General features: G+C 42.0%; 2 protein-coding genes across 2 annotated transcripts; one reads left to right on the top strand and one right to left on the bottom strand.

Annotated features, from left to right (window-relative positions):
• The first annotated feature begins 4,631 nt into the window (after positions 1-4,631).
• tada2b (transcriptional adaptor 2B) lies at positions 4,632-7,742 on the top strand. Its single transcript, XM_080451156.1, has 2 exons — positions 4,632-4,913; positions 5,690-7,742. Exons 1-2 carry the CDS (start codon positions 4,644-4,646, stop codon positions 6,902-6,904), a joined length of 1,485 nt encoding a protein of 494 aa, XP_080307282.1. The 5' UTR covers positions 4,632-4,643; the 3' UTR covers positions 6,905-7,742.
• Positions 7,743-12,695: 4,953 nt separating this feature from the next.
• grpel1 (GrpE-like 1, mitochondrial) lies at positions 12,696-18,314 on the bottom strand. The gene is made up of 4 exons (XM_080451629.1): positions 18,183-18,314; positions 16,645-16,804; positions 13,690-13,771; positions 12,696-13,595 (listed from the first exon to the last, which is right to left on the bottom strand). The coding sequence occupies exons 1-4, from the start codon at positions 18,248-18,250 to the stop codon at positions 13,249-13,251; spliced, it is 657 nt and encodes a 218-aa protein (XP_080307755.1). The 5' UTR covers positions 18,251-18,314; the 3' UTR covers positions 12,696-13,248.
• Positions 18,315-20,183: the final 1,869 nt, after the last annotated feature.

Genomic DNA, 20,183 nt, shown 5'->3' with positions numbered 1-20,183 from the left:
ATAAACCCACCACCCCACTTCCTCCTTTTATGCTTGTATTATTTTAAAGTCTTTACCACTAGCATCCTTATTCTGGGGGGGGGGAACATTCGCCAAAAGTGAGCTTGTAGATCAGCTATTTTCTCAAGTGCTGTTCAGTGACCAGTCTGTGACCTCAGTGCCTGTCAAGATGCTTTCTTATTAATGCATTAATACAACAACATCAATTTAAATGTATGAACTTATGATAATTAGGTATACTGTAGGTTGTAGGTAATTGTTTTATTTGTATGTTTGTGTACAGTCTTTAAAAAGAAAGGTTTTTCACTTCATCAACATTGAAAGAACGAGGGTCAACGGTATTACTTTTCAACCACAGCTGATGAGACAAGACATCAGTAGAATGAATTTGGTAACAGCCGCCTGACACAACGTAAAATGAATGATTGTTTTTGTCATGTCAAATGGGAAATGCATTTGTCTCATCTACAACAACTTCCCCGCAATGGTAAAGAACGGAAACTTGGAACTTGGACAGGACAAGACTTCTGCCGAGAACAAGAATTAAGGAACCGATACTGCTCAGCAATGATGAAGGAAGTTATCTAGAAAAGATGTCACTTCACTTGTCATGTCACTTCATGACAACCCACAAACATTTCACAACACTTCTGCCGAAAAACAACCTATTAACCCATTATTTATGAATAAAAGTATAAGTTTAATAGTTTAATTAAAACGCTCAACACTGACTAGACAAAGCAGAAAAGACATTCTAATTTGTTAAAGAAATACAACCTTAATTGAATATAAATATGCAAGAGGAGCCAGTTAACTTAATTTCACAATCACTTTGATTAGAAATAGGGGGAAACAGTTAGCCTCACTCTGTAAGCAAACAAAAGCTCACACATTAACATGTAGTATCTCATTTGTTTTAAATCCATACAACAAATGAAGTGTAATAGCAGCACTTTTAGGATGGGGAGGGAATAATAATCACACAAATTAAACTCAGAACTCAACATCTAAACCAGGCGAGGGACCCCTTAGTTGAGAGAGAGATGAAGCAGGGACCCCCACTACATATTGTATAAAATTGTGTTGCAGCTTAAAGTTTTTCATAGATTTCATAGATAGCATCATAGACTTGTTTGACAGCACTGTCAATGTGTAGCGTTGAGTTGGATTGGATTCAGTATTTTAAGACAGCTAAACCACTTAAAACCTAAATACTTAAGACAACTTGTACTTGGTTTGCTCTTTTCCCCCTCTACACCAAACCTCCTTGCCGAAAATAGCAGATCTACAAGCTCACAACGCCTTGCAGCACGAGGTGTTTTTTGGCTAATGTTCTCCTCAGAAAAGGGATGCTAGGGTTCAAGTGGTTAATGTAAAATGTTAACCACGTTGAGTGTCTGTCTCCAGTGGTCACATGCTGCAAACCATATAGGTTGGAGGAGGGCACGTGAAGGTAATGAGTGAAACTGTCTGATGGCAGCCGACTCATTTTATTTAAAGAGAAATTATCATTATTTGTCAAATGTTGTGCTTGATAATGGCCAGGGGTGTTGGGTAAGCCTTCAAAAACAGTTTGGAAATTTGGATAAAGGGTGCTCACGCCCCCTCAGTCCCCTCCAGTAGACAGTGTGCACAAGACATATTTCTTTTTCATATATGGTTTATATATTGTTTAATATGTAACTTTAATTTTATAATGCAATTCAATGGGGTTTGGTTCGGCCTGAAAATGTTTTTGATATTAAATATTAATTCGGATAAAACATGAGACAGACCCCCCCCTATCATGCAAAAATACTGCTGGTCACAATTAACTCATCAATGAAGCGTGGAGATTCATCTGAAAAGAGTGAGGATAACTTGTAGGTGGCATGCTCCCTCTGCTGGCTAGTATCCGCTATAACTGGTGTTAAACTAGGGAAAATGCACTTGCCTAAAAGGGAACCTGAGTAAATGAGGGATACAGTGGTGTGTACTGAAAGCAGATTGAGTTTTTATTTTGATGTCCTTGCATGTTTTCGGCACAGCACCAAACAACAAAGTCTTTTGGGAGAGAGAAGGAGAGAGAAGGAACAGCATCAGCAACTGGATCCAGGCGAGTTATCTCTGACACCAACATTGCACTCATTTCCTCTCTCTCCACTTCTTCTAGCCACCACAAATGGAACTGTGGGATAGTTGCTGTTGCAATTGTTGCATTCTGACTGTTGAACAACATGTGTGTCTATTGCTGCCAGGAGGGTGCCAATGACATCAGAGAAAAAGCATGTTGCAGCAAATCAGTGTTGGGATCAGCATTCGGGAAACATTTATTTTCTCCTTACAGAGGGTCAAAAGCGATAGTGAGTGGCTTTAAGACCTCAGCGTATTCTTTCAAGATGGCAATCTCATGGGAAAGCAATGGCATCTTGGCAATCTCCAGGCGGTCACAAACTTTCCACAGTTGTGCGTCACTTAAAGGCATAACTTTTTGCAGTGCATGGTATTCTGAGGTCCAGTGAGAGACACATGGCACAATGAGTCTCATTTTCCCTATCTGTCTTTAACAGCTTTAGTAGGCCTTGTTCTATAAGGCTGCTGAGCATTTGGACATTGCACTGTAGTGCACATTGCATGTTGGCCCCTGCATGTATCAGAGCTTTCACAAGATCATTGTATCCTATCAGATGAATTGTGTTCGATGCACATATCTGGTGGCGGGAGAGATAAGAGTGGGATTGACTTTAATACAAGGAATACATTTTGGGTTAATATGGAACCTTGTATAGCTGTGTTCACCTGACGCTGGGGGCCTACTTAAGGGTTATGATCTGTCTCAATTAGATTAGCATCCAATCCTGGAATTTACCTAGCCTCATCTGCCTCATCGTGGTCATCACTTTCGGTTGAAAACTCGTTGAAAGCTTATACAAAATGTCTACCACTATCCGTGACAGTAGCTTGGACTTTATTTTCAATTTTGAAGCCATGTGAACCTTGTGCATCTCTTAGCAGCCAAGAATGGATCCCAACACAGTATAGCACCATTTGACTAAGGTGCTATAGCACCACCAAAACGGTTCTCCTATGATTATGAGCCAAATAAGTGCTTTTGGTGCTATATAACATCATTCGTTTTAATGTCATAATGTGTGTCTGCCTTCAATCCAAAGGATCCAAAGGCCCATTCTGAGCCAGGAAAAGCCCTGAACTCTGTATGTCAGATCATAGCTCTTCGGTGGCAACCCTATTTTGTCTTTGAGTCTCAATTTGTATTTTGGTGTTATTTTCATGCTACAGTATGTTGATGAATTGAATACATAGGACCACAACGGAAACAAGTCCCCAGGACTTTTTTGTGTTATCCTTTTAGCTCTAATAGCTGACTGTACCTCGTGCTGTTTACATTTCTGTCTAATAAAATATTCAATCAATCAATCAAATGTGGTGTTTGTCCATTTTGTAAAATCTTGGGTGGCAAGTGGACCCCAGATCTTGCAACCAGACAGGGAAATTCTGAAATTCTGTAAGAGAGTCCGATATTTTGAGCCAGATTGGAATTGGGGTGTCCAACTTGATGCTCCTTTTGAAGGCGTAAAAACCCTTTTTTATTTGTATTTAGGGGATACCATTGACACAAGGATTCACACCTTAATTGAACCCAAGTGATGAAGAGAAGGAGAAGGCCAAGGTGAAACACCCTATATAAAGAGATTGTAATTAGAATTTGCAGCTATTTCTTCCTATTAGCTTCACAATACAAGGTGGGATAACAGAGCCTGACCGGCTCCTTTTGCTTGACAATGGAAGACTTCCCTATGATTTTAGGGGCAAAAAGAGTACCCTACACACCAAAGTTTCTTACAATGAATTTAGAGGCAAAAAGAGTACCCTACACCTCACTATGAATTTAGGGGCAAAAAGAGTACCCTACAGCTCACTACGAATTTAGAGGCAAAAAGAGTACCCAACACTTCTCTATGAATTTAGAGGCTAAAAGAGTACCCTAAACACCTCACTATGAATTTAGAGGCAAAAAGAGTACCCTACACACTTCACTATGAATTTAGAGGCAAAAAGAGTACCCTACACCTCACTATGAATTTAGGGGCAAAAAGAGTACCCTACACCTCACTATGAATTTAGGGGCAAAAAGAGTACCCTACACACCAAAGTGTCTCGCTATGAATCAAGGGGCTAAAAGAGTACCCTACTTATACCAAAGTGTCTCACTATGAATTTAGGGGAAAAACTGCGTGATGCGTTGTGAGCTTCTAGATCTGCTATTTTCAGTGCAACCAAACATAAAATGACTTGTCTTTTTTGGTTCTACTGGATTTCTTCTGCACTAGTCCTTCCCTAACATTTTAGTCTAGTTTGTATTTGTCAATATATTTAGTCTTAGTTTTAGTCTTCATAGCTTAGTTTTTATTTAGTTTTCGTCAGTGAAAAAAGGTAGTCGACGAACATTTTCCGTCATAGTTTTAGTAGAAAATTAACACTGCCCACTACACCTCACTATGAAATTAGGGGCAAAAAGAGTTACCCTACACCACAGCAAAAGAGCGGACAGTCCAGTGCGCATGCGCTCCCGCCGCGGCAGTCAGACAGCCTAGTTCTGCCTCCAACAACAAGCAGCAGCCAACTGAGGGCAGGCTAGCAACATGGCCGACCTCGGGAAGAAGTACTGCGTGAACTGCCTGGCCGACGTGACCAACCTGCGGCTCCGCTGCACCGACTGCCCGGACATCGAGCTGTGCCCGGAGTGCTTCTCGGCGGGCGCGGAGCTGGGCGCCCACCGGCGGTGGCACGGCTACCAGCAAGTGGACGGCGGCCGCTTCTCCCTGTGGGCTGCCGAGGCGGAGGGAGGATGGACCAGCAGGGAAGAGCAGTCGCTGCTCGATGCCATCGAGCAGTATGGCTTTGGCAATTGGGTATGTATTTTTGTTTGTTTTAATTTGTTCAATATTCTTTCATTTTATTTAATTAGGTATGGGTTTTTCCCCCAAAATATTTCCCCCCACTTTTTTTCCCTTAATTTTTTTTTCAATTGGGTATTAAGGGCTTTTTCCCCCAATTCCTTTCAGTGGAGTAAAAGTACAAAATTTGCCTCTGAGATGTAGTGGAGAAGAAGTAAAAGTACTGAAAATTGGAAATACTCCAGTAAAGTAAAAGTACCAAAATATTGTACTTAGTTACTTTGCACCACTGTTTATTATAATGGTTATTTCAATGCATAATTAGTTGGCTACAAAAAGCCGAGCTGAACGTGATGAAAGGTGAGGTCTTGAAACTAAAAGTTGACAATAAAGCAAGTTGAAGATCACAGCAAGTGCAGTACACAGTAAACTCTCTTGAGTTACGAGTGGATACATCAACACTAAGGATTATGCTGTGTGTTTGGCTTCAATTTATGTATTACTGGTATGTACGTTCCAGCTTTATTATTGGTTGGTTGTGTGGGTGCTTGCCCAGGTCCATGAGGCGGTTCCAGGGGTACCCAGCTAAATGTGTGATAGTTGTGATTCAGATAGGTCATTAACTTATAGAATAAAAATTATGTACACTGAAGATTTTACATTGTAGATTTTGGGTCCCATAGTTAGAAATTATATCAAATGGGGGTCTGTGGCCTAATGCATATCAAACCGATGGTCCTTGAAATGAAAAAAGTTTGAGAATCACTGGGTATCTGCATGTCATCTTTCAGGAGGACATGGCCACTCATGTGGGAGCGTCCCGGACCCCCCAGGAGGTCATGGAGCACTATGTCAGCATGTACATCCACGGAAACCTGGGCAAGGCCTGTATCCCCGACAACATCCCCAATCGGGTGACCGACCACACTTGCCCCAGCGGGGGTCCCCTCTCCCCCAGTCTCACCACCCCGCTGCCCCCGCTAGACATAACGCTGGCGGAGCAGCAGCAGCTGGGCTACATGCCGCTCCGCGACGACTACGAGATCGAGTACGACCAGGACGCCGAGAAGCTCATCAGCGGCCTGTCGGTCAACTACGACGACGAGGACGTGGACATCGAGATGAAGCGCGCCCACGTGGACATGTACGTGCGCAAGCTCCGCGAGCGCCAGCGGCGCAAGAACATTGCCCGTGACTACAACCTAGTCCCCTCCTTTCTGGGCCGCGACAAGAAGGACAAAGACAAGGAGAAGCCGGGCACGCTGGGAGCTGTCACTTCTGGCGGTGGCGCCGGCAGTGCAGGAGGGGGAGCCGGGGTTGGCGTAGCGGCGGGCGCCGCCACCACGGTGGCGACGGGGTCCGCGTCGGTGCCGAGCACGCCCAAGCGCAAGATCACCAAGGAGGAGAAGGAGCAGCGCGTCAGGCTGCGGGGGCTCTGTCAGTTTATGGCCCACCGTGAATTTGAAGATTTTTTCGACAACATGCACAAAGAGCGTGTGCTGAGGGCCAAGGTGCGTGAGCTGCAGCGCTACCGGCGAAACGGCATCGCCCGTCTGGATGAGTCGGCAGAGTACGAGGCGGCGCGCCACAAGCGCGAGAAGCGCAAAGAGAACAAGAACGTGGTCACCTCCAAGCGGGGCAGCGGAGGTGGGGGCCTGGGCTCCGGGGGCGGGCTGGGAGGTGGAGTCGGAGGGGGCGGAGGCATGGCTGGCGGGGGCGGAGTTGGGGGCATCAAGGAAGAATGCAAGGATGGCGAGTTTGCCGCCATTGAGAACCTGAGCGGCTTCGAGCTGCTGTCGGACAGGGAGAAGGTGCTGTGCAACTCGTTGAACCTGAGTCCCACGCGCTACCTGACGGCCAAAACCATCATTATCAAAGACCACCTCCAGAAGAGGCAGGGTATCCCTGCCAAGAGCAGGCTGCCCGGCTACCTGGACAAGGTTATCAAAAAACGCATCCTCACCTTTCTCACCGAAAGTGGCTGGATATCACGTGATGCGTCTTAACAGTCCATTTTGGCTTTTCTGAGAAAAGAGACGCTAACTCCTGTTCTCTGGCCATGTTGCCGTGAGTTCAGAAGGCAGACTGCAACTGCTGGATTCTATCGTTTTTCATAGGATAACTTGTGAATATATGTACATTGAAAAGAATAAGGATTTCCCTTTGATTAAAAATTCAAACTAAAGAACGTAAGTATTTTTTGGTACAGGAGAACTTGGAACATAAATAGGCCTATATTTTTACATTTAAATAAACAATGTTGACAATGATTTGGGTAAACTATGCTTATATTTCTCATAGTACTGGGGCATCCATACTGTGACTGAATATAAACCAAATGCTAACACATTCTTTCTTTCTTTGAGGAATCCGTTCTATAGGCAGGGTTGGGTACTGACTACTTGTAATAGGCATTACGTAATCAAAAAATTACACAGTGCCTTGTCTCAAAAATAAGTAATTATAATCTATCCAGATACTATTTGGAAAGACGTATAATTAGATTCTAGTTAAACTGTCAGAAGCTTGATGCATTCTTTTGATTACGTCTATGGCAGTTTTCAACCCCCACCACAGAGAGCTCAGCAGGTCAGACTGGGTCACCTTTCTCAATACAAGCCCTTGCCATCCCAATCCACACCTCAGCTTCTGACCACCCGCCCCTCCCCTTACTTTACAGAGAAGCTACATAATAACCCATTAAAACTGGGATAGCATCTGTCATTTTAGATTTTAGTGTTGGCTATTCAAAAATAGCAGATCTACAAGCTCACAGCGCGCTTGTACATCTGCTATCTTTTTTTATTTTTTAACACAAATCTTCTCTTCTGGGGGGATCCCTAGCACGAAACATTTTCAGATGGCGGGTCTGTGGCCGAATATATATATATATATATATATATATATATATATATATATATATATCAATTTGGGGGTCCAATTGGCACGAAAAAGTTTGAGAACTACTGATTTAGAAGGCATTTGTAGACTCGGCCTCAGGTCTTTTTTTGAGCTCCAGGGGGCCACTAGCATTTATGGAACAAGGGTCACCCTAGTACCCCAGCTCCCTACAACAACAATACATATTTTGTATATAATAAGGCTATTCTATTTTATTTATTTACTTACTTTTTATTAATATTTAACATGAATGATCTTAAAGCCGTATTTATACTTAGTAGCCGCCGGCGGCGTGCACCAAAAATAGCACATCTCACAACACTTCGCACATCGATGCCTTGTGAGCTTGTAGATCTGCATTTTTTTGGTGCGCGACACCGCACGCAACACAGTACATCAAGCCCTTAACAGTCAATATTTGATTTCAGGCTTTTCCCCCACTCTATGCCAATGATTAAAAAACATTCTTAAATTTAACGGATATATTTTAAACATTTAAAACCTTTTCCTATGGACCACTAGTGGTCTTGAGAAACACTGACCTAGGCCTAGGTGAAAGACTAGCTGTTGGTAGGCTGGCGGTGGGTTCACTGATGGTGTTGATGGGTTGTTGATTATGGGGTTAACAATGCTATTAATGAAGTGCATCTGGCATACAGGTTTCTCCGCCCTGTAAGACCCACAGTTGCAAGGTAACCACATTACACAGTCAAATTGGTCCTAGTCTATATCCTTGCCAACGCTATTAGATAAATGTGTTTTATATGCATTGGAAATGTTTTGAGAAGTTTTACGAGAAATGAGTTTGTCTAACTCAATTTTTTTTGTATAAGGTGCAATATTTGATTCTGCAGTAATCCAAAAGTATTGCGATTAGATAACATTAGTTTTGTAATCCAAGGGATTACATTAGCTGGGATATTCATTAGCTGACTACATATCAAATAATCTGACCCAACCTTGCCTATAAAGGTACCTTGATGAGATTGAGTATTGTGTATGAGTTGAGTATTGAGTTGAGTCCAAATAGCAGGAGGTCTACACAGTCTCTCCATGTTGAAGGTAAAACAGGAAGGGATGAGAGTCGGATTTCCATGAAAGGCCTTGTAACATTGCAGGGTCAATTTGACAGCTAATGCTCTGATACATCACTAAATCTAAGCCCCCTTTTTTTTTTTTGCATGTGCTACAATTTGGCTGGACAGGGAAAAAAAGAATCCAATCAAAGCCCACTTTATCTTTGCACTGTCTACCTAAGAAGGCATGAAGTTCACTGTGTAAGGGCAGTGGACCATTGATATACTACATAAATGCTAAAGCACAATGCTGAGATGTTTATTTTGTTTACTTTGCGAGTTCTGTACACTGGGCTAATTAAAAGTACACCCGTTTCTCTTTAGAGGTTATATGTATTTTGCTTACGTTGTAATCCTGCAGCAACCGAAACAGTTTTTCCTCAATTTTCATTCCCTCACTATATATGGTGCATGACTACTTCTAATACTTGCTGTTTATTTTTCCCTGCGGTTTATTTGTCCTGTGATCATCATCACTAGGTAAACATGTAGAAACTGCCATGTTTAGGTGTCATCACTGAAGTTCAGTAGGCACTGTGAAATGCTGTAAAGGCCCTGCCCACATGCCAGTTTTGATAGCTATGTATATGCCTAAAAAATTAGCAGTATCTCCCTCCCTCTTCCTGACGAAACAGCACAGTGTCAAAACCCCATCACCAAACTGAGGGTCCTTTGTATAACCGAGGTCCATCAAAGCATGTGTTGTGCACCAGCGCTTTCGGGACCATCACACTGGCTTTATCCAAAAATAAGGTGACTCTCTCTGTCTTGAAGGGTGAGCCATAACAGTAGCCTCAGTGAGTCATTCATTTTCCTAGGTCGATGGGTCTTCTGTATGTCGAGGCGAGGCACTATTTAAATGTAAATGAAGTTATTGAATTGTCAATCGGTTGACAGCGGGACCACGGGTACAAAAGTGGGACAGGGTCCAAGAGAGAGGGGTGTTGCGCATGTAGATGTAACCTATGACAGTGGATGGTCTCTAGTCTTATTCCTTTTACTGGTTTATCCAGTGAAATTGAAGTAATCAGCGTCACCATTCAGCTGAACCGTAGCTCTTTGTGGACACCAAGGGCACGTGGCCTCATTCATTAAGCATTGAGGTCAGAGGTCATTACTCAGTTATATCAGAGTTCAGTAAGATCCAGAATTTGATGTAATGTTTTTCAAAACGTCAAAAGTATCAGCCTGAAGGACCTTTTGGACCTTCATATATCATTGTACATGTTCTCATTGAAAATGGTTTACCAACCATAGTTTAATTGGTGCTTTGTTATTCAGGGGATGCCATTGTGTGCCACTGTAGTTCACTTGTGTTGGACAGAATCGGTCAAGTGCCATCCAAGTTGTCGACTGAAAACGCTTGAGTTTTAAAAATTCCTCTGTAGTTGTTCATTTAGACATAGGGTTGAATGCATTCAAGGTCGCCATCAGTTTTTGGCAATAGCATGTGGGGGTGTTAAATAGCGAGTTGTGGGATGAGTGTCTCAGAAGAAAATATGAATTGTTTTTCCTATGGGGCAGGTATATTTTCTGTACACCATTTTATTTGTGCTTGGGATTTTGCATACAATTATGCAACCAACTGTAAATAACTGTAAAGTAATTTGAAAATGAAATTGACCTGACCTGTGAAATGTACAGTATTTTATTTTGTTAATGTTTTTTTTATAGCTTTTTGTAATGAAAACCAAATTTCAGTGTGTCTGCAAGAACCATTTTACCCAAGCCTTGGTTGTAGTCATGGCATGCTGTTCTTATGTATCTGTAGTGCATTTAGGAATCAGCACTTTTGTAATTTTCCAATTTTCCTTTTTCTTGTGGTTGCACATGAAATGGCGTGTGTATGTTTTGTATTAAAAGTGCAAATACTTTACTTTCAAATTATCCTATTCATTCATGCATATCAATGGACCAATGCATATTGTTGCCTTTTGTAGCAGTTATCCACCTATAATTTGCACTTTGATGTTAGCTATAGGAGTACTAAATGAATAGACATGAGACTGGTGATACATCAAACCTAAGACATTTGTTTAGAAGGCTGGGATCTCACTGCAAGTGATATTTCCAAAGATATATTTTAGAGGGGAACTAAAAGGGCTATGCTGCTTTGGTACACTAATAAGCAAATAAAAATAGGCGAATTAGACTTTGTGTGCCACATATTGTCAATCATATCGAGCCAATTGGCACATTTAAATCTAACACCTGTTATTAACATTAGCTGCTGTAAATTGCTTGCACCAATGCATACTGTAACATCACCCCAGCCCCTTTACTCAAGTTAAAACCTTTAGATGGCAGCAAACTCAAATTTGAGATTTTAGTTCTACTTCAAGATGGTGAACGATTAACAAAGCACCTGCACACTGCCCGACTTACACAGTACAAGAAAAACTTTATTTGATGCAACGTTTCATGCACATGCTTGAAGGAGGTCATGGTGAAAGGAACATTGCGTCAAATTTGGGGTGCTTTCTGTTCGTTCATTCATTGTCTGCTTCACCTACACACCTGTCGCAAAGACATTTTTACCTGGTGTGCGAAGGTTTTCCAACAGTAGTTTTACTTCATAAAAATGTGACCAGTTGGGCCAGTCTTGGCTGGTGTATTGAACTAGCATGTTTTAACATTTACAGTTATGAATTCTGATCACCAAAGATGATGGCAAATTATGTAGAACCGTGGTTCCCAGACTTTTTAGCTCAAGACCCAAAAGGGAAATGCAATGTCACCCCGGGACCCAAACTAGTGAAAATTGCCCATCTACAGCCGAGCTTGTAGATCTGCTATTTTCCTAATTTATTCGATTTTTTATTTAATAATTATTTTGAAATATATATTTTTTATAAATTGTGAATTGATATTTTTAAAAACAAAACAAAAATATATTTACTTGTAATCCCTAAGACTGGGTCCCAACACACTGTTTGGGAAACAGTGGTGTAGATAGGATACCAAAATATGGACCGTTCTTTATAAAAGATAATTTATGATTCAAAAGCCACTAAACCAAGTGGGGTCTGGTCCAATCCAAAATGTTCTTTGAGGCTCCATCAAAGCTGAGAACCAAGCTATGCTATATAGGTACTGTATCGTATGTGGGATGTTTGGCAGAAATTGACCCACCACACACACACACTCTTTTACAGATAGCCGGTCCTTGTACACAACTTAAAAAGGAACAACAGTTCATAATTACAAAAGGATAATGTTTAATTTACTCACGTGAGATGCTTAATACAGATTTCAGCAGACTAAATTACCAAACCAACCTTATCAAGTGTATACAGTGATATTTATGGACAGTTATCAATTGACCTTGAAGTTAGACATTAAATTACTGTGATGCCGGTGGTACTGTAATGCCTGATTTATACTTAAGTTGTGCACCGGTGTATGCTGCAATGCACAACCTGCAATGCACAACCAAGTTTAAAGCCAAAACTGTCCCAACACAACCAAGCCAACATCTAGCATGAGGGCTGTTAACACACTGCCAAGGTGGAATGCCAAGGTCAGGTTACAGCCTCCATCCATATGTCTGAAGATATTGGTGAAAAACACACTTTGATTGGGATAGCCTTGGGAGAACCACCTCAGCAAAGAGACAAATCTGCTCTTTAGTGCCGCCACGCAGGAAATGGTTATGAGACTATTGATGTTCAAACAGACATGGTCATAAACCAAAACGGACTGGTGAGCGCTGTCTCCAAGATGCACTGAAACAGACCACTTAACCGCTATTTGTAACTATACCTTTCAAGACAGGGAACCCCTTTTGGGGTTCCTGTTATGTACAGTATATAGCAACATATTTTTTTAGTTTTTCAGAAAACTTCAGGATTTAGAAGGCGTTTTTAGAATCAGCCTCAGGTCTAAATGGGTTAAGTGTAATAATACTCCGTAGTACTGCAGTGTCGCTTGCCAAAAATAACTGATCTACAGTTATTTTTGGTAAGCGACACCCTTGCACAAGGTTTTTCTGCTTGTACCTGTGTGAGTAGTCTAGAATTACATCAATTATGATCTCCCATTATATAAGAAAAAAAATAATTATAATATACTATGACGAGACAAGATCGAGACTGCAATCTGACGGTTTACGGCATAAAAATGGGAGTGATTTCTATGCCGTTGCAAGGTCTGTTAAAACACCACTGAACCAGGCTTAGCTGTTGTCAAGATGCAAAGATCAGTCCGGTTGGATTCCCGTCTTGAGGCACCTCAAGGTGGTGGTGTTCTGGGGGGCGTAGGTAGGAGAAGAGAGGGTGGTGCGTGTGGCGTCTTGACCAGTCCGTCGTGCCTGAGGTGATTCATCACCCAGGCAATACCCCCCCCCCGCCTCCAAAAAAAATCTATCATATCTTCTAGGGGGCTTTTGCTACACCGACAAGGGCCGGCCGGAGCGTGCGGCCGTGGAGCTTGTAGCCCACCTTGGTCACCATGGCGACCGTGCCGGGCTCCTTGCCCGGCACAGGCGTGTGGAACAAGGCCTCGTGCTCGTAGGGGTCGAACTTCTGGCCGTCGGGGTTGAGCCTGACCAGGCCGTGCTTGGTGAACACCTTCTGGATCTGCACCTCGGTCATCACCAGGCCGTCGAACAGGTTCTTCAGGTGGGGGTTCTGGGTGTTCACCTCCTCCTTGGGCACGCTCTCCGTGGCCTTCTCCAAGATGTCGGCCACCTCCAGCAGGTCTTTGCAGATGCCCTGGATCCCTAGTGGGTTTGGGGATTGAGTGGTACAGTTAAGACGCTGTTTGTTGTGACTTCTCGGTTATACATATTTTTGTAAAGATTTTGTATTCCTTACCATATAACTTGGCATCTTCCACATTCTTCTTATTTCTCGCCCGGAGGTTCTCCATGTCTGCCAAGGCCCGCTTATATTTTTCCTAGTAACAGACGTATGGAAAGGATCAGAACATACATTTAAAATATACAGTACAATACAATGATACATTTAAAATATACAGTACAATGATACAGCACTATCTTGTACAAAATCACTAGCTTTTCTTTTACACCGTGGCCAAAGGCTAAAGCAGGGTTTGTACTGTATGTATGTACATACGTATATGCATGCATGCATGTCCTCACAACAGTAGAACAATCAGTCAGTGGGAATAATTGCTTATGATCTATGAATATAAAACCTTTTTCTTCAGAGAATACACCAGAATTTCTGGAGGGAGCTGTTGTCCGACAAAAGGATGGGAACCACTGTATTAAAGGTAGGGTAAGTGATATTTTAATGATAAATAGCTCTATTTTCTGATTGTAATTGTAATCATAGCTATAGAGTGTTTGTTCAGTAACAGGGGTATCCTCGTCTCTAGCAGCTCTTAAGTAAACAGAAAATAAATGTTCAGGTGGTCAGGATCAGGATAACAAAGTCTGCTTTAAGAGAGGACTAAAGACCTACCTTTTTAACAAAGCATTTTTTTTAGCTACATTGGTTTTACCTCTAGGCTTTATGCCCCCATGTTTTTGTTTTGTTTCAGTTTCTCAGATGTTTTTAATGGTGTGATGTTTCTTTTTATGCAACTGCCTATTGTAGCACTTTGAGATTTTTTCAAATGTAAAGTGCATTATAAATAAAATCCATTATTATTAAACTCACAGGATACAGGATAAGAACGTGAAATTGGAAGTGATGACACAAAAAAAGAGCAGAAAAATGTGGAACTGGAACACTATACAATTGAAGCTGATGAATGGGTACCCTCTCCTGATCTTACAATTAATGCAGGGAATCTCTGTACGTATGTAATCCACATTTCTCGAGAACTTTTCAACAGACCGACTTCAAATTTGCCACGCACGTCGCTGACAACCCGAGGGAGTGCAGTGCCCGGCATCGAGTCGGTCGGATAGGCGGTTGTCCAAACCACCAGAAAAGGCTCTGACCGTGGCTCAAATGAGCCACTTGATTCATTGTCATGGCAACCCCGGCCTAAGCTTGTTTTGGCAAATTCCCCACACCTACCAATTACCCAATTACCTACCTGGGCTCCATCTTGGAAGCAAACCTCTCTGGTAACAAAAACGCCGAAAAAGTGATCAAAAATGTCAACCAAACAACACGCTATTTGTGGAGGATTGATCGCCTAGTCAGTAAGAATACTCTGAAGATTCTTGCAGGGGCCCTCATTCAAGGTCATTATGATTATGCATGCACTTCATGGTATCACAACACCTCCAAGGCCTTAAAAACAAGGCTCCAAACATCCCAAAACAAACTTGTAAGGCTACTTCTTGGCCTCAATCACAGAACCCATCTAACCCCTGCTCATTTTGCTAGGATTGGATGGCTTAGGGTTGAGGACAGAGTACAGCAACTTGCTATGGGCCTGGTCTTCAAGATACACCACAACATTGGGATCCCCCTGTATTTGTCAAAATACTTCCAAAATGTTAATGCAGTCCATGATCATAACACCAGAGGCAGCTCCACAAATCATGTTCAACCCAGATTTGGCTCAACTAAGGGTATGAACTCGTTCTCATGCTATTCATCAAAAATGTGGAATGCCCTACCAAAAGGAGTAAAGGAGTGTAAAACCCTACTCACTTTCAAAACTGCCCTAAAGATACACCTTCAGGAGGCTGCAATTCAAAAATGGCCCCTGTCTAAGTCTTAACCTACCCCCCCCCCCCCCCTCCTTCATTTTCCTCTTTTGTATATATATATATATTTTTTTTTTTTCTCTCGACATACCAGTAACCTGAAAGCTGATTGTATGACATTCTGTATAGTAGTGTGTATATCTGTCTGCCTCTTATATGACATCATGATTTGTGTGCATGGGGTTCTCATCTTAAACAAGCGTTATGCTTAATGAGGGTTTCCAGTTTAGTAGACCTTGTATTGTGAATTTGTACTTCCATGTACTATTCTCATGTCTTTCTAAATAAACTACATCAAATATGTCAAATTCCCCACACCTGCCATTTGATCAGTCTACTTTCCAAAGTCAGTTTGTATTCTTCAGACATTCTACTGCACAAGACTTTCCAGAACTACCGATCCCCCCGATATGCCCACATATGGGCATACCCATATATGGCCATATACTGATCACATCAGGGATCTCCATATATGGGCATAAAAGGGACAAGGACAGACGTATATAGAGATCTCATATATGGGCATAAAGGGGACACAAAGATCTCCATATATGGGCACAGACAGTACAACGGGTACTCTGACAATGGGTATAATGGGTATTGTATAACAGGGTTGGGCATGCACTCCCTATTTGCATCGTTCCTGACTTGCATCATTCCCGAGAAGGCCCGTCCGTACCCAACTGGCACAGGTCTGAAAGTTGCCTGAAATTGGCAACACACCTGAAATTCTATTTTCTGTTCATTAAAGAGCTGGAGATATGGGGAGACTTCTGTTACTGAACACTATATAGCAATGATTACCATCAGAATATAAAGGTTTAACCTTTAACTCATTCAGTGCCACTGGACGTCTAAGACGTCTGTTGTATCATAAGCCCTGTGCCACTGGACGTCTAAGACGTCCAAAAACAAATTCAAAAACATGTTCAGAACCCAAGATATGATGATTTGAAAATGTTCTGCTCCATTCACTTCTTGTTTAACTTCTTACTGAAAAAGGCTGTATCTCGGCGCCTAAGGACTTTTTTTTTTACAATGAATTTTGGCTCTGGCACTCAGAGCCAAACTGCCAGAAATAAGTCAGGCACCGAATGAGTTAACATGACCCCCTTATTTAGCTGATGAACCGACTCACCATGACCTCCTTGACCTGCTCTTCTAGCTGGCTCTTCTCCTCCATATGAGCCTTCTCCGCTGCACTCTGCTCCGACTTGTCACCACCGTCCTCTTCCCCAGAACCATCCTTCTTCTGCTGGGCAGCTGTACACAGCAACCTCGGAGATGCCCTGGTGGTCCTATAATGGAGAACATGAACCAAGGTCAGGAGAAACATAACAAAATATAAAAAGGTTAATGAATGGTTTTCAGCCTGAAAACCAGTCTTCTTGAACAACTACTGTCCATGTTCATGTCTGATAACTAGGTTAGTGAGTGTTTGAATGCACTGATAATTTGAGGGCATTCAAACACTCACTATGTTAGTTAGTTACTATTAGTACATTTTGATACCAATACTTTTGTACTTCTACTCAAATAAATGTTTAATTCCAGACTTTTACTTGTAACAGGGTATTTCTACATGGCACTATTGATACTTTTACTTAAGTATAACAATTTTAGTACTTTTTCCACCACTGTTAACAGTTATGTAACTAACTACAGTATACCCAATGCTATACAGCCAGGCTTAGAGATATGTGAGGGTAAGCTTACCAAAGATTTATCAAAGATGATTAAAATCATAACTCTGTATAGGACGAATATAGGATAGCTATAGGGACCAATAACAGCAAGGCATGTCACATTGTGTCATCAGCCCCCTTTTATAATGACATGCTAACCCATTAGCCACTAAGCTAACCCCAACAACCACAAGACCCATTTCTGACCCGTTTGAGAAAAGCACTTCTTCTTGTCATATGGCATTAACATCAATAAAATCATATAAAACAGTTTGATAGTCTCACGAATTACACGTTAATTATTATTATGAATGGATATTTTCTCAATTAAAGACCATGGTTGATGCTCATAGGGACTAGCCTTGGATCACAAGACGGTCATCTGTCATGGCCGTCATGGATTAACTTCAAAATAGTGTTTGCACTGTCTCCCTTTTTGGCCCGTGCATCATATATATACGTTTAGATTTCAAATATAAAGTGCTTAGCTCATGGCAAGGATGTTACAATTGTGTACGGGCCCTCAGAAGTACCCGTATATTACGTATTGTTCAGTAAAAAGTATTTTAATCCGATTGGTGGTTATCTTTTTCATATGCTCTCAACTACGCGACCCTATCGGTTGGGAGGTGTATTGCACTCTGATACATTATAAGTCTATGAGAAAATGTCCACCAATCGGATTAAAATGCTTTTTATTGAACAATACGGAAGATTCGGGTACTTCTGAGGGCCCGTACATAATTATAACATCCGTGGCCATGGGGTAAGCACTTTATCTTCGAATCTGAACGTTTATGTAGATGTAGGGACCAAAAAGGGAGAAAGTGCCAACACTATTTTGAAGATCATCCAAGACGGTCCAATGACCGTCTTGTGGTCCAAGGCTAATGTATTCACAATGACAGCAAGCTCAAAGCGTTAACATTGTATAACAAACGTATAACATGCACATTTGAAGCAACACGAAAGTTTGGGCTGAAATCCTTACCGTAGTAGTGAATTTGAGGCTACAATAGGGTAGCTCTGCCTGACCGCTCGTACACACCAGCTCGCCATCTTTACACTTCAGTTCACAGTCGGTACACACGCCGATGGGACATACTAACCTGCTGGCTGCAGCGTGCGGGCTCTGGTCCAATCCGCAGTGGGTATCAGAAACTCCCGAGTCAATTCACCCAATCAACGTTGAGAGCAGAGAATGTTTGGTTGAGATGAAGTTTAAAGGTGACAACTATGGCATGTGATCAAGGACAGTTTTTGGTAACACGTTATTGCGTCACAGCTGTGTCGTCGTTAATGGGTAGTTTGATGGTGGAGATTGTTCAAGGTTGAATTCTTTGGTACATTATTGAAAGCCGGCTCTGAATCTGATGTGTTATTGATCACTGTCCTCCAGTCTATAATGAGTTATTATAAGCATTGAGCTATATAAGCTGACTGGCGGTGATGCTCTCATCATCACTATGAGGTCACAGGCAGTCAGCCATGCCCAAATATGGAATTCATGATGTCATAATGCTCGGAGTAGCAATGTCAGTAATCAACCCAATTTAGATGTATGGTAACCAAAGCAACTTAAAGGTAGGGTAAGTGATATATTTTGGTTAAAACAAAAAGTATTTTGTTAAAAGGTTAAAGCACTATATTCTGATAGTAATCATTGCTATAGAGTGTTTGTTTTGTAACAGGAGTCTCCCCGTCTCTCCAGCTCTTTAATAAACAGAAAATACATTTTCCGGTAGGTGTCAAACTCTCAGCCAATCAGGAGAAAGTACCCATTTTTGAGCTTCATTTTTATAGTGTTCCAGTTCCAATTTTGCCTGCTCATTTCTTAGTGTCATCACTTCCAATTTCACTTGTTTAATCTATATCCTGGTTGAGTTCTCTATCCTGATTGGATAAAATTGGAAATGAAACTGAAACTGAAACGAAAATGCATTTTCTGTTTAATAAAGAGCTGGAGAGACAAGGAGACTCCTTTTACTGAACAAACACTCTATAGCAATGAGTACTATCAGAATATAGAGCTATTTAACACTTATTTTAACCAAAGAAAATCACTTACCCTACCTTTAACCATCTTACAATAAATGCACCATATCTCCGTATGTACGTCTGTAATCGTATCTCGAGAACCGTTCGCCCCACCGACTTCAAATTCGACACACGCGTCGCAGACGACCTGAGGGAGTGCAGTGCCCGGCGTCAAGTTGGTCGGATAGGCGGTTATCCAGAACCGTCAGAAAAGGCTCTGGCCGTGGCCCAAATGAGCCAATTGATTGCCATATGGAAACCCCAGCCATAGCTTGATTTGACAAATTCCACACACCTGCCATTTGATTAGTTAGTCAGACCACCTATCACAGTCAGTTTGCACTCTTCAGACACTCCACACATTCTCCACAGACGTTTACCACTGCACAAGGACTTTCCACAACTGCCTATCCCCCCCCCTCATTAGCCCCATATGCCCATATATGCCCATATACTGATAGCATCAGCGATCTCCATATTTGGGCATAAAAGGGAGGGATGCTTTCAGACAGACAGATACAGAGATCTCCATATATGGGCACAAAAGGGACACAGACAGACGGGTTAAAAACGGGTGCTATGACAACAGGTATAAGAGGTATTGCATAACAGGGTTGTGTGTGTGTGTGTGTGTGTGTGTGTGTGTGTGTGTGTGTGTGTGTGTGTGTGTGTGTGTGTGTGTGTGTGTGTGTGTGTGTGTGTGTGTGTGTGTGTGTGTGTGTGTGTGTGTGTGTGTGTGTGTGTGTGTGTGTGTGTGTTCTATTTAGGAAGACAAATGTCCTTGTAAGGACATGAGGGGGGGAACACAGGAGCAGATTAAGGGGCATCAGGGAAGCCATCTTGATTGCACTCAACGGCATTTAAAAATACGATAAAATGACCTTTGCATAGGCTAAATCAGTAGCCTATGCAAAGTTGCAAACCAGATAGAATTGTTAATCAATCATTTTTTCAG

Source organism: Gymnoscopelus braueri, assembly GCF_963280865.1.
Source record: "Gymnoscopelus braueri genome assembly, chromosome: 15".
In the NCBI taxonomy this organism is placed as follows: domain Eukaryota; kingdom Metazoa; phylum Chordata; class Actinopteri; order Myctophiformes; family Myctophidae; genus Gymnoscopelus; species Gymnoscopelus braueri.
Note: the sequence above shows the minus strand (reverse complement) of the source record. Positions and strands in the feature narration are given on the sequence as shown.